Here is a 12,359-nt window from a genome sequence, read left to right on the forward strand (position 1 = left end):
CTCTGCCCTATATACTTTATATACCCACACAGCTCTGCCCTATATACTTTATATACCCACACAGCCCTGCCCTATATACTGGAATTATATGTTGTCTACAGCCCCCTGCAGATGTGACAGTATCCTGCCTGAGCTCCTGCACCACCACTTCCTCATCCCTCAGCTCTGAAAGGGGGAGGGGGAGACTAGATGTCAGTCATGTGACCGTGATGTCATCCAGGTCCTTGCAGTACTCCAGCTGATAGATAGAGGCATAGGACGGCTATGTTTTCTTTGGTGTAAAACGATGGCCCAGTCAATGACCTAGTGCTTCCCTGCTTTTTCTGGCTCCCACCCACTTGAACTAGAGCTCCTCCACCTCCAGGGGTCGCTGTACTTCGCCTCGTAATCCTGTAGCACATAGAGGTAAATGTTTGCAGCTAGACATGTCTCAGACCTGAAAGGGTAATTCCTATGCAGCGGCCATTTTATAGGAGTCCGAGTCTAATTGATCCTAATAGAAATGGTTTCCTTGTGCCCAGAAGACAAATGCGTAGAATGATTGTTATTGGTAGGTTGTGTATTATAATGGTTCCTTGCAGGGCTCCCAGCTTGACATGTTCTAATAGGAAGGGATATAAGATATATATGTCATGTATCATCAGGTCTCGCTTCTCTGGTAGAATTCAGGAAGTACACATCAAAGGACTACAACTCCCAGAATCCCATACTGTATCACTTCCAGTGTGGTGTTTAGGGGTGATTGCCTGAAGTGTTATGGAGATGCCTGGATTTCCCATAAAGCAGCTGGGAAGGTAAGATATGACCTATGCACTATATTACTTAGATCAATGCAGCATGTAAGCATAATGTTATCTCTTATGATGCTGTCATAGCTGCTGTGTATATGCCCCGCCATGGTATATGTGAGACACAGAAGGGGGATCCTGTGCGCATGGCTCCTCTCTATTACAGCAGGGCAGTCTCTACCTGTGCCCAGCCAGGAAGCAATAGATATGTAACGGGTGAGTACATGCTAAATTAGATATCTGGCCATAGATATGAGTACACTCTATTAACCCCTGGTATTAGATATCTGGCCATAGATATGAGTACACTCTATTAACCCCTGGTATTAGATATCTGGCCATAGATATGAGTACACTCTATTAACCCCTGGTATTAGATATCTGGCCATAGATATGAGTACACTCTATTAACCCCTGGTATTAGATATATGGCCATAGATATGAGTACACTCTAATAACCCCTGGTATTAGCCATGGCTGGGCAGAAGTGGACATTGGTTATAATACAGACGGACACCTGGGAGCTTCTATTCATACATTACGCAGTCAGTCAGTCATCCAAATCAGTCTAGGTAATGGCAAAGGCTTTGTCCGTCTGTTTTATATTCAGACGTCACTTCTGCCTAGTTGTGGTTGACAGTAGAGATGAATTACCATGATTACCAGTGGCTGACAAAGTTGGATGCAGTCCTAGAAAACATGGATACAGTCTAGGACATTAAGGGTGCCTTCACACCTACCGTATCGCAGTAGAAAATCGGATTTAACTAAATGAATGAACACAGCACTAAATCCATACTTACAAATCTGCTGCGGATCCTCAGCGGATTTGACAGTGCGTATTTAATGCTGTGTTCATTCATTTAGTTAAATCTGCTGCGGATCCGCAGCGGATTTTCTACTGCGATACGGTAGGTGTGAAGGCACCCTAAAGGGGAACTCCGAATAAGAAAAACTGTTTTTTATTAAAAGTACATTAAAAGTTATATAGATGTGTCTATACAATGTATTACTGTACCTGTACAGTTCTGCCACACTGGTAGCTGATAGAAATCCAGGAAGTGAAAAAAATGGCCCCTGTGCCGATTCACATTGTCTCCTGCTGCTATCCCCCGCCCCACACCGGGTAGTTGGTAGTTTCAAAACTGGGATAGACAGGTAAGTAATGCGTTATGCTTCTGCAACATAACCTCTACCTGGAGTTCCCCTTTAAGGGTGCATTCACATGTACCGGATCTGCAGCGAATTGCACGCTGCGAATTTGCAGCGGATCCGGTGCCTTTCATCTCTATGAGAGCACATACTCGCAGCAGGATTGACATCCTGCTGTGATTATGTGAGCTAAAACCAGCCGCAGCCCGCTGCTGAGAGCATACATTATCTGCTCAGTGCCGCGGCTGCATGTCAGCCGCGGTGCCGGGCGGTTAACTCACATACTAACGGCGGGATGTCAATCCCGCTGCGAGTATGTGCTCTCATAGAGATCAATGGCACCGTATCTCGCTGCGAATTCACAGCGTGAAATCCGCTGCAGATCTGGTACGTGTGAAGGCACCCTAAAAGGTTTAGCAAACCAAACGAGATGGTCTATAGAAAGCCCTTTCCAAAAGGTGTTCAGCCCCCATAAGTCTTCTGAGATTGAGAGTTAGGGTTTCTGAAGGGGAGAGAAATTTATGGCCAGGCCATCAGGATATACATACCTTGATAAGATCCTGTGACCGTGAACACATAGTGATGAAGAGAAGTGCATGCAGTGTGTCGTTACTCCATGGGATCCTATCACCAGTGGGTTCAGTCACCACCAGGAAGCGACTCCTGGGGCACTTATGAACCCAAGGCTTTCAAACTACGCAGCCAATATAGCTTTGACCCAAAGGCCTACAGATACCCATTGGGCCAGCCTGTGTACATCCAGAATATAACCTTCATATGCATCAAAAAAGTGTTGCTATCACTTCCCAAAACCACTGACACATGATAAAGACATGCAATGTGAGGAGGTCCAACAGCATTTAGGATGTTCAAGACAAGATGTGCAAGCTAATTTTCGACTCATCAGGGACCTTGATGGATGGAAATGTATCTCACATGTGCACTATCTTGGAAGCTCGTCTTCTCACTTTACATGTTAGGGAGTCCTCTGTTGGGATTATCAGCTTTCTGGCCTGCATCTTATTTCAGCATTGCCATAGAAACTCTATTGCTGTGCATATGGACCCTGCAATATTTGGTATGTCATAAGTCATAAACAAGTCAAAGGTTTTGATCGGGCAGGACCAGCCAGAACATACACTTAGCTGAGTGGTTCACTTCATGGCTCAGTGCTCTCCCTCGCTTACAACCCCACTTTTTACTTACAGTGAGTCCATCACCTTCACACCTGATAAGTAACTTGATGCACTGCATCCTGTATCTATACAGCATGTGTATGTGTCTTTATTTTCCTAAAAATGCTATCATTCAGCCCAGAAAACCATCACAGAAGCATGACCTAGGGTGTTCAACCAAGTTTGGGGGCAACAGATTTACTCTAATCCTGCTGTGGAGGGGCCAAAATGACCTTATGCAAATGTCTTTTTATTGTTTCTTGTCCTTTGTAGATTTTGATCGCCTTTAAGTAAAACATCCCACGCTTCAGCTATGACGGACAAGAACCACATTACCGAGAGGATACTGAAACTAACCTTGGAGATCATTTACCTGCTGACTGGAGAGGTGAAGGGTTTTGAGAATGCTATATAGCAACTACTGTAATATTACTAAAACAAGTGACTTTGGAGAACACCGGGGTCCTGGGAATGTCACACTTATATGACAAGTCTATATTACTTTCATATTATCATCATTATTATCATGACTTATGGATTCTGGGATAGTGTCATTGTTACTAGAACATAACATGACTCTAGAGCTAGCTAGCTTTCAATGACTGGCATAACCCCATTAAGGAAGGGAAAAGAGTCGGGGGGGGGGGGTGGGTTCTCATAGATAAGAAAAGAGAGCACCTCCAGACTGGAAATATAATGTATTGTGCTGATATCAGGGTGACACATCTCTTATATTTATGAGGATGTGACAGTGACAGGGGGCGATGTTACCAAATCAAATATATGAGTATCATATGACAAATATGGACAATAGTAAAGCAGCGGGTTCTATTTCTTCTTTGTTTTTTGCAGGATTACTCACAACACGTTGGAACCGTCCGTGGCATTCCTCGTCCTCCAGGAGGCTTGTACAAGACTGTAAGCCCTATCTCAGATCCTCCACCTTTGTCAGCTGTTCATGGAAATAACAATGAACAAAAGATCCTAAAACTCACCAACAAGATCATTCATCTGCTGACTGGAGAGGTGAGTGCTGCAGGGAATGCTGGGACATTATATAGTGACGCAAGGGAAGTGTCTGAATGATGACTTTATCATTGTGTCTGTCAGGTTCCTATAAGAGAAGAGGACATCATTGTCTGTTTCTCCATGGAGGAGTGGGAATATGTAGAAGGACACAAAGATCTCTACAAGCATGTCCTGATGGAGAATCGACCATTTCTTGGTTCCAGTGGTAAGATCAGGTTTAATAATTAGAGATGAGCGAACCGGGTTCAAGTCGATCCGAACCCGAACGATCGGCATTTGATTAGCTGTGAATCTTCTTTGTCAGCAGTTTTGAGCCTTTGGAGCTGCTGACAGCCTATACAGAGGTCACGGAGGGGAGTGCAATGTTATCTGATGTTTTAGTCATGCAACTTGCATGATGCGACTAACAATGTTTAACCACTTCACATCAGCGATACCTTTATATACGCTGCAACAGCCAATGCCCCGTGCATTTGGGACCTCTATAAATATTCCTGCCATGGAGAAGTTTCTAATGTGTGCTGGGCTGCTTCAATCAAAACCCCCCATTCACACCAATATGGAAAAAAAAATCATAGATCATGGCACAAAAGTTAGCCCCCAACCAGCCCCGTAGATGGGAAAAGAGGAAGGTGAGGAGGAGAGCACTGCTTCAGAGTGACCTGTACATCAATGACCTTTGGTCATGAAGCGGTTAATCTCCCAGACACCACAGCAAGTACCCAGGAGGTGGGAATCAGGACACTGACTTAAGGCCCTATTCCACTGAACTTTTTTGAACGATTATCGTTCATAAAATCGTTCAAACGACTGCTCGTTAACAATATTCGTTCTGTGGAATAGCTGTAAACGAGCGAACGACAACAGCGAAATCGTCGTTGAGTCATTCACTATTTTTTTTCAACATGTCGAAAAAAAATCGTTGGTCTTTCAACAATAATTCGCTAATCTTTTTGTTGAATAAAAAATCTTTCAGTCGTTCTTGAAATGTCTACCTACATTTCCCCACGTTTTAAACGACCATGTAACAATGTAACGACCGCAAAAAAATCGTTACACTACAGATATCGTTCACGTTCCCACACGTATTATGTGTTATCGTTCGCTTAAAAAAATCGTTAAGTGCTCGTTAACGAGCGGCCGTTGGAGCGAGTCTATGAACGATAATCGTTCCGTGAAATAGGGCTATAAGTTGTCAATCATAGCTGTGTATAAATCCCTAGGGTGAGGTCTCTTACATAGAAATGCATAGAGTTGCCTTGCTTGTAAATTGATCCCTGGGTTTGGGGGGCTGGAGGGTGCTTGATAACAGGAGAAAGAAGTATTTTTGTCTGATAAAAATATATATCACAGTCTCTTATGCTGCGTTTACACGTAACGATTATTGGCCCGATCGTACGATTAGCGATGTCGTACGAAAATTCGCACTGCGATCGTTTTGCGATCGTTTAAGCCTATCTCACACATTAGTTAAATCGGCAAACGACTGTTCACACGGAACGATTTGCGAATTTTTTGCGTACGATGAACGACGATTTGCTGACCTGATGAAAGATCACGATGTACGACTTATCGTGCTTTGTTCGATCGTTCGCTGCGTTTACACGTACGATTATCGTTCCAATTCGACCGTTATCGCGCAAATTCGCACGATAATCGTTTCGTGTAAACGCAGCATTATATTCGCTTGTAATATTGATATCGAACATGTCTGATGAATCATCTAAAGACGTAATCACCATTTTTTTTTTCTAGATTTTGCGAGCAATGAGAACTTGTCAATGAAGCTTAATTTTCACATGCTCTCTGATGATATTGCACCTGAGGATCATTCATTGATGTTAGCTAAGCCGAAGGACAAAATCAATGCTTCTGAAGATCTTCAAGAGGTTACCCTTGGAGAAGAGCATGAGCAAGTCACCAACATGTCCACCTGTACAAAATACACACATACAGTACTCGCCGACAGTGGAGAAGTGGTATTGTGTGAGGACAAAGAAGAAGATGCTGATGATGATGTTGTTTTCGTTGCCACAGAAAATACTTTGATGGGATATTCATCCGATCCCTCTAGAACATATAATGAAGAGAATCCTGAAGACTCTGACTTTTGCTTGCTGACTGAACGGATACAAAACGCATGTCATCAGATTGGAAGTGAGGTGGAACCTAATGAAGATAGCCTTCTTGCAGTTGATGGGATTTACACACCAACATGTCTTAAATCTATAGATTCAAAGTGGGTAACCGATGTAAACCGTGTAGATTGTCCTATAACCCCCCATCACATTAACACCCAATATTCGTCAAATTGTATTATTGAGGTTGCATCCGTGTGTGAAGAAGGAAATGTCAGCCACACAGATGTTTACACTGCTACCGACCATAACAAGATGGAAGAGGACCCCATGTCATGGGAGAAGAATGTAATGTACACCAACATTTATACAGCTGCAGAATTAACGCCAGCTGATCTAGCCAGTATAAAGAAAGAACTGGTTTCATGGGAAGAAGGAAATCTGGAGCTCCAGACTATTTATATACCTCCAAAACTTATGGAAGATCCAACGGCATCCACCAATGGTAGAGGTGATGTTGCACAATGGAATGGAGGTCCGGCTCCCAGAGACTCATTATCAGAGAATACACTTCTTCATATTAAGAGGGAATATGAACAAGGCGATTTTGCAGATTGCTATGCAACTCCTGGGCAAACCCAACCAATCCCCACACCAGTTAATCCAGAAGATTGCAATAAGGCTGCTATTAAGAAGGAAGAGATGACTACAGATATGTCTGTAACTGGTTATACTACCGATGATGAAAACGGTACACCAGCAAATGCGACCTCTCAAACACTACAAATGTTCAGTTGTCCTGATTGTAAAAAGTGTTTTTCCAGTGATACAAATTTAGCCAAACACAGGCTAATGTGTAAAGGTAGAAAGCAGCATGTCTGTTCTGGCTGCGGAAAATGTTTTGCTAGTGCCTCCTATCTTGTAGTACACGAACGAATTCACACAGGAGAGAAACCGTTCTCTTGTTCTCACTGTGGCAAAAGCTTTACTCGGAAACCGGATCTGATCCGTCACGAAAGAATACACACAGGGGAGAAGCCATTCGCTTGCCCGGAATGTGGTAAATGTTTTACCAGCGTATCCAATATTTTTATGCATAGAAGGATCCATTCGGGAGAAAAGCCTTTTCCTTGTGCTGAATGTGGCAAACGGTTCATCAAAAAGTCAGACCTGGTTCGCCATGAGAAAATTCATATCACTCCGAAGCCTTTGCCATGTTCTCTTTGTGGAAAGACCTTTAGTTCAAAGACCTTTCTCAGTAAACATATGGCTGTTCACACAGCAGAGACAGAGACTGCTCAGGGAGACTGTTGATTTTTTTATTTTTTTTCTTGCATATGATGAGAAAAAAGTGGACATTTATTTTGTATAAGATACACTGTAATCGGAGATTGAGCCACATTCGAGTATGTTCAGGTATATCCGAAACCGAACTCTCAGCATTTGGTTACCGGTGGATGAAGAAGTTGGATACAGAGCTAGGGATAGTCTATGGCTGTGGCCATGTTTTCCACTCTTTTAGACACTGGTAATCAAATGGCAAGTGTCCATGCTAGGATGAGCCCGAACGTACTTGAAGTTCGTTCATCTCTAACTGCAATGTTTTTAATAGTTTTATGAACGCCACTACCTGGGCGCAGAGGAGTAGCTAAAGGTTCACAGACCCTAAAGCAAATGCTTGGCCCTATTTCTAGTCCTAAATATATATATATATATATATATATATATATATATATATATGCTGTAATAAATACACACACACATATATATATAAGCTGCTGTAAGAGGTGAGGCTCAGGCAGGATCAGTAAGGACTAGGGAGCTAGGTCCAGGAGCTGTAATGCTAATCTTGCCCTGGCCATAGCTAGAATTAGCAAATCCAGTCTATGTAATAAAGCGTTAACAATTATTTCAGAGGAAGGGGTTAACATTTCTTTCCTCCTCTGCTCCTGTCAGTGCAGACCCTTATTTTGGGACTTCATGTCTCAGACCTCTAACCTGTGTGACACCCCAGCCCCAGTCAGTGCTGCCACCCAGACCCTAATATACTGCTGAGTATTTTAGCAGGTCAGGCATAAGCAGTAGTCAATATTAAAGAGGTGATGGGTGGCCTATGGGCCCCCTGATGATTTTTGGGCCTAGTCACCCTAACGACCCCTATAGCTATACCACAGCATGGGCATCTCATATGGATGTATCTAGAGACGCACACTGAAATGTATGCCAGCTTGGAGCGGGTGTAGATTCCAGCTACAATTTCTGCTTTCATACAGGCATAAATCCTGACAAATACAGCGTGAATGGAGTCTAAACACCCTCTGTGTACAGCTGTGCTACGATTGTCCTGGGTTTTCCCAGAATGACAGAATTGAGGGTTCACACACATTGGAGTCAACACAATAAAGGACGGCTGGGTGGGTAATTAATTACTGCAAATAATTGATACAGTAACCTAATGAAATGATTTATAACTGCGATTAAATGATTTTCATTGCGTTACTGCATGTGCGAACACAGCCTAATGGATTAGAAATGACAACTGCCCCACCATACCTGTGCCCTCCATGCTGAGGTTTATCCTCTATCAGTCCACACTATAAATATCTGAATAAGGTTATATATATGTATATGTATATAAGAAGTTAAAGGAGTTTTACCACAAGGATACATTTTTCTAAACTGATAGAATATGTTTAATAAAACATATTTTCAATGTACAAGTATTTTATGAAGATGTTCTGTTTGAGGGGTGTATACCTAATCCCCCACGTCTCATCTTTGGTTTGCCCTGGGTTACGACCGTCTTAGGCTATCCACTAAGTCGGGCCTCCTCAGTCCAACCGCATATTGATTGTTGGTCTCTGCTGTGTATGTATGCAAGGCAGAGTATGACAGAAGAGTTTATAGTGCAGAGAGGAAAACCGGAAGTGATCAGACACATAAGGAGAAGAACAGTAATTTTATAGGTAATAGAATATGTAGTTTTAACTAAAACAGCAAACTGGACTCCTTTACATATATAAGAGTGGAGAAAGCCAACTCACCCTTCCTGGTTAAGTTCTGCAAGGTCCGCACTCTGTGCATACAAATAGGGATGGTCCGAACCGAACTCTCTGCAATGATTCCCGCTGTCTGCCCGCTCCGTGGAGAGGGTGGATACAGCGGGAGGACTGCCTGGAAAACTGGGATACATGGCTGTATCCCAGTCTTCCAGGCAGTCCACCCGCTGCACGGAGCGGGCAGGCAGCGGGAATCTGACGCCAAGCGTTCGGGTTCATACGAACCCGAACCTCGGCAGGTTCGGACCATCCTTACATACAAACATTAAGAAAGCCACTTGGGACTGAGCGATAAACCACATCCAAACTTTATTTAACAAGACCGATAAAATCAGCAGACCAGTGTTCCACCCAGGATGTACGTCTACGCGTTTCAGACGCACTAGGCACCCTTAATCATGTCTGGTTTAGCGTTGGAGAAGCCTTTTTTTATAGCCACTCCTTTCAGATAGCGTTCTGATGCAAATCCTCAGTGCTTACAACAAACTCCAATAAAAGCAACAGTACATTTAAATAGCATGCATATTTATGAATTCAATTGGAATATAAATTGCAAAACAGTACATCACATCAATTAAGTAGCTTACTATTTAGTAGTGCAGTAGCATTTAGCACTCCTAAGTGCTCAGCACATCTACCATGTTTGTCAGAAAAATGCTTTGATGCACTAGAATGACTTCCAGGGCTTCTATGGTTCACATCATAAAGGTGTTCCATAAACCTTGTCTTAACCTTCCTTGTTGTGCAACCCACATGAAATAGATAGATGACATTAAATACAGGTAATAACATAAACTACATATGTAGTATTGCTGTTGTAAAACTGTTTAATATCAAACTCCATAGAATGTCCACTTTCAGTAAAACATTTGCAGGGCAGGGCATATTAACACAATGGGGGAGATTTATCAAACTGGTATAAAGTAGAATTGGCTCAGTCGCCCCCGGCAACCAATCAGATTCCACTTTTCATTCCTCACAGACTCTTTGAAAAATGAAAGGTGGAATCTGATTGGTTGCTAGGGGCAACTCAGGCAATTCTACTTTACACCATGTTTGATAAATCTCCCCCATAGTGCAAAGATTATTTCCACACTTAAAGGATCCTTTACAGGACAGCCACCTACCCTTACTTTGTTTAGTTCTAGGTACAGATGGTGCAGCTTTATCCCGGATAGTTTGTGCTCACTTTGGTATAATATTACATCCATGCTTAAAGATTTCATGAAGAATGGAATCAGCCCTTACAAAATAGAGAATATTGTGAATAATAATTTAAAGGGGTTATCCAGCGCTACAAAAACATGGCCACTTTCTTTCAGAGACAGCACCACTCTTGTCTCCAGTTTGGGTGGGGTTTGCTACTTAGTTCCATTGAAGTGAATGGAGCTTAATTGAAAACCACACCTGAATTGGAGACAGAGTCGTGTTGTCACTGGAAGAAAGTGGCCATGTTTTTGTAGCGCTGGATAACCCCTTTAAATCTTCTGCTATATCTGGTCACCATGATTTTTGGGTAAATTTCTTATTACCTGATATCAGCTCATCCCTTTTGCGATTCGTGGCCCTATTTTGTGCTTGACTGAGCATCCACTCAGGGTAACCCCTCTTGGTAATGGTGCGTTTACACAGAGAGATTTATCTGACAGACTTTTGAAGCCAAAGCCAGGAATGGATTTGAAAAGAGGCGAAATCTCAGTCTTGCCTTTATGACCTGTTCTCTGTTTATAGTCTGTTTCTGGCTTTAGCTTCAGCAATCTGTCAGATAAATCTCTCTGTGTAAATGCACCCTTATGCTAAGTTTACACAGAGCGATAATTCGCCCAGTCGTACGATTAACGATTTCTCAGTAACGATTTTTCATTTATAACGATCAGCGTTTAGATGGAACGATATACCGTACAGAAAATTCGTTTTCCGATCGCTTAAGCCTATCTCGCACATAGGAAAAATCAGTGAACGACTGTTTACACGGAACGATCAGCGAATTTTTTACGAACGATGATTTAAGAACCTAAAAGATCAAAATGAACGATTTCTCGCTCGTCGTTCGATCGTTCGCTGCGTTTACACGTGCGATTATCGTTCGAATTCGATCGTTATCGTGCAAATTCGCACGATAATCGTTCCGTGTAAACCCAGCATTAGTCTTTCACGGGCAACACCACTCTCCCTGAGGAAATCCTCAGATGTGCTGCAATTCCGCCTCATACGCACTAGCTCTCCCACGGAGATTGAGCGATTGGTATTGGGCTAGATGACAGCTGGAGACATGGAGAGTGGTGTTGCCCGTTACTGGCTTGCTCTGGTGATGACACACTGTCCTGGTGTCCTTATTAACTCCAAGTCAAGAAACACTATTTGTGACTCATGAAACTGGTGAATGAATTTAAGTCGCCAACCATTATAATTGACATATTCCATGAGCGGTGGTATGGCAGATACAGGACCATCCCAGGCCAATAAAAGGTCATCAATGTACCTGCCATACCACCGCACATTTTCCATGAAGGGGTTGTCTAGTGAATAGATGAAACATTGTTCCCAAAATGACATAACTGATGGTGCGTTAACACAGAGAGATTTATCTGACAGATTTTTTAAGCCAAAGCTAGGAACAGACTATAAACAGGGTGCAGGTCATAAAGGAAAGCCTGAGATTCCCTCTTTTCAAGTCCATTCCTGACTTTGGCTTCCAAAATTGGTCAGATAAATCTGCCTGTGTAAATGCACCATAAATAAGCCATATAAGCCCCCACCGACACTTCCGCTATATGGAGAAAGAATTTGTCGCAGCATGAAAAATAATTGTGTGTCATAAGAGCAGCATCTTTGTGACTGTAATTACTATGTTTACCTAGATGGTAACCAAGGGCTTCAATGGCTAGCTGGTGTGACATTGGTACCACATCCAGACTAAGCCATGTGGTCCCCTGCCCCCATCTAAAGTCCCTAAAGGCTTGTAGGACAGAGCTTGTGTCCTTTAAATAGGAGCTTAGCGTTCACCCAACAATCCCTATGCCGATAAAACAGGGTGCATTGGGGGTGAAAATTCCCTCTTATGTACCTTGGGGACAC

The 12,359-nt window shown here is 42.8% G+C and overlaps 1 protein-coding gene across 3 annotated transcripts; it reads left to right on the forward strand.

Annotated features, from left to right (window-relative positions):
- Positions 1 to 530: 530 nt before the first annotated feature.
- On the forward strand, positions 531 to 7,928 carry LOC138799644 (gastrula zinc finger protein XlCGF53.1-like). Of its 3 annotated transcripts, XM_069981106.1 has the most exons (6): positions 531 to 550; positions 645 to 794; positions 3,389 to 3,503; positions 3,968 to 4,141; positions 4,226 to 4,349; positions 5,900 to 7,928. In XM_069981106.1, exons 3-6 carry the CDS (start codon positions 3,429 to 3,431, stop codon positions 7,534 to 7,536), a joined length of 2,010 nt encoding a protein of 669 aa, XP_069837207.1. In that variant the 5' UTR covers positions 531 to 550; positions 645 to 794; positions 3,389 to 3,428; the 3' UTR covers positions 7,537 to 7,928. The 3 variants fall into 3 exon arrangements, with proteins under 3 accessions (XP_069837207.1, XP_069837206.1, XP_069837208.1); XM_069981105.1 differs by lacking the exon at positions 531 to 550 and having other exon boundaries at positions 575 to 794; XM_069981107.1 differs by lacking the exons at positions 531 to 550; positions 645 to 794 and adding an exon at positions 912 to 1,004.
- The last annotated feature ends 4,431 nt before the right edge of the window (positions 7,929 to 12,359 follow it).

This window comes from Dendropsophus ebraccatus, chromosome 8 (assembly GCF_027789765.1).
Source record: "Dendropsophus ebraccatus isolate aDenEbr1 chromosome 8, aDenEbr1.pat, whole genome shotgun sequence".
NCBI lineage: Eukaryota > Metazoa > Chordata > Amphibia > Anura > Hylidae > Dendropsophus > Dendropsophus ebraccatus.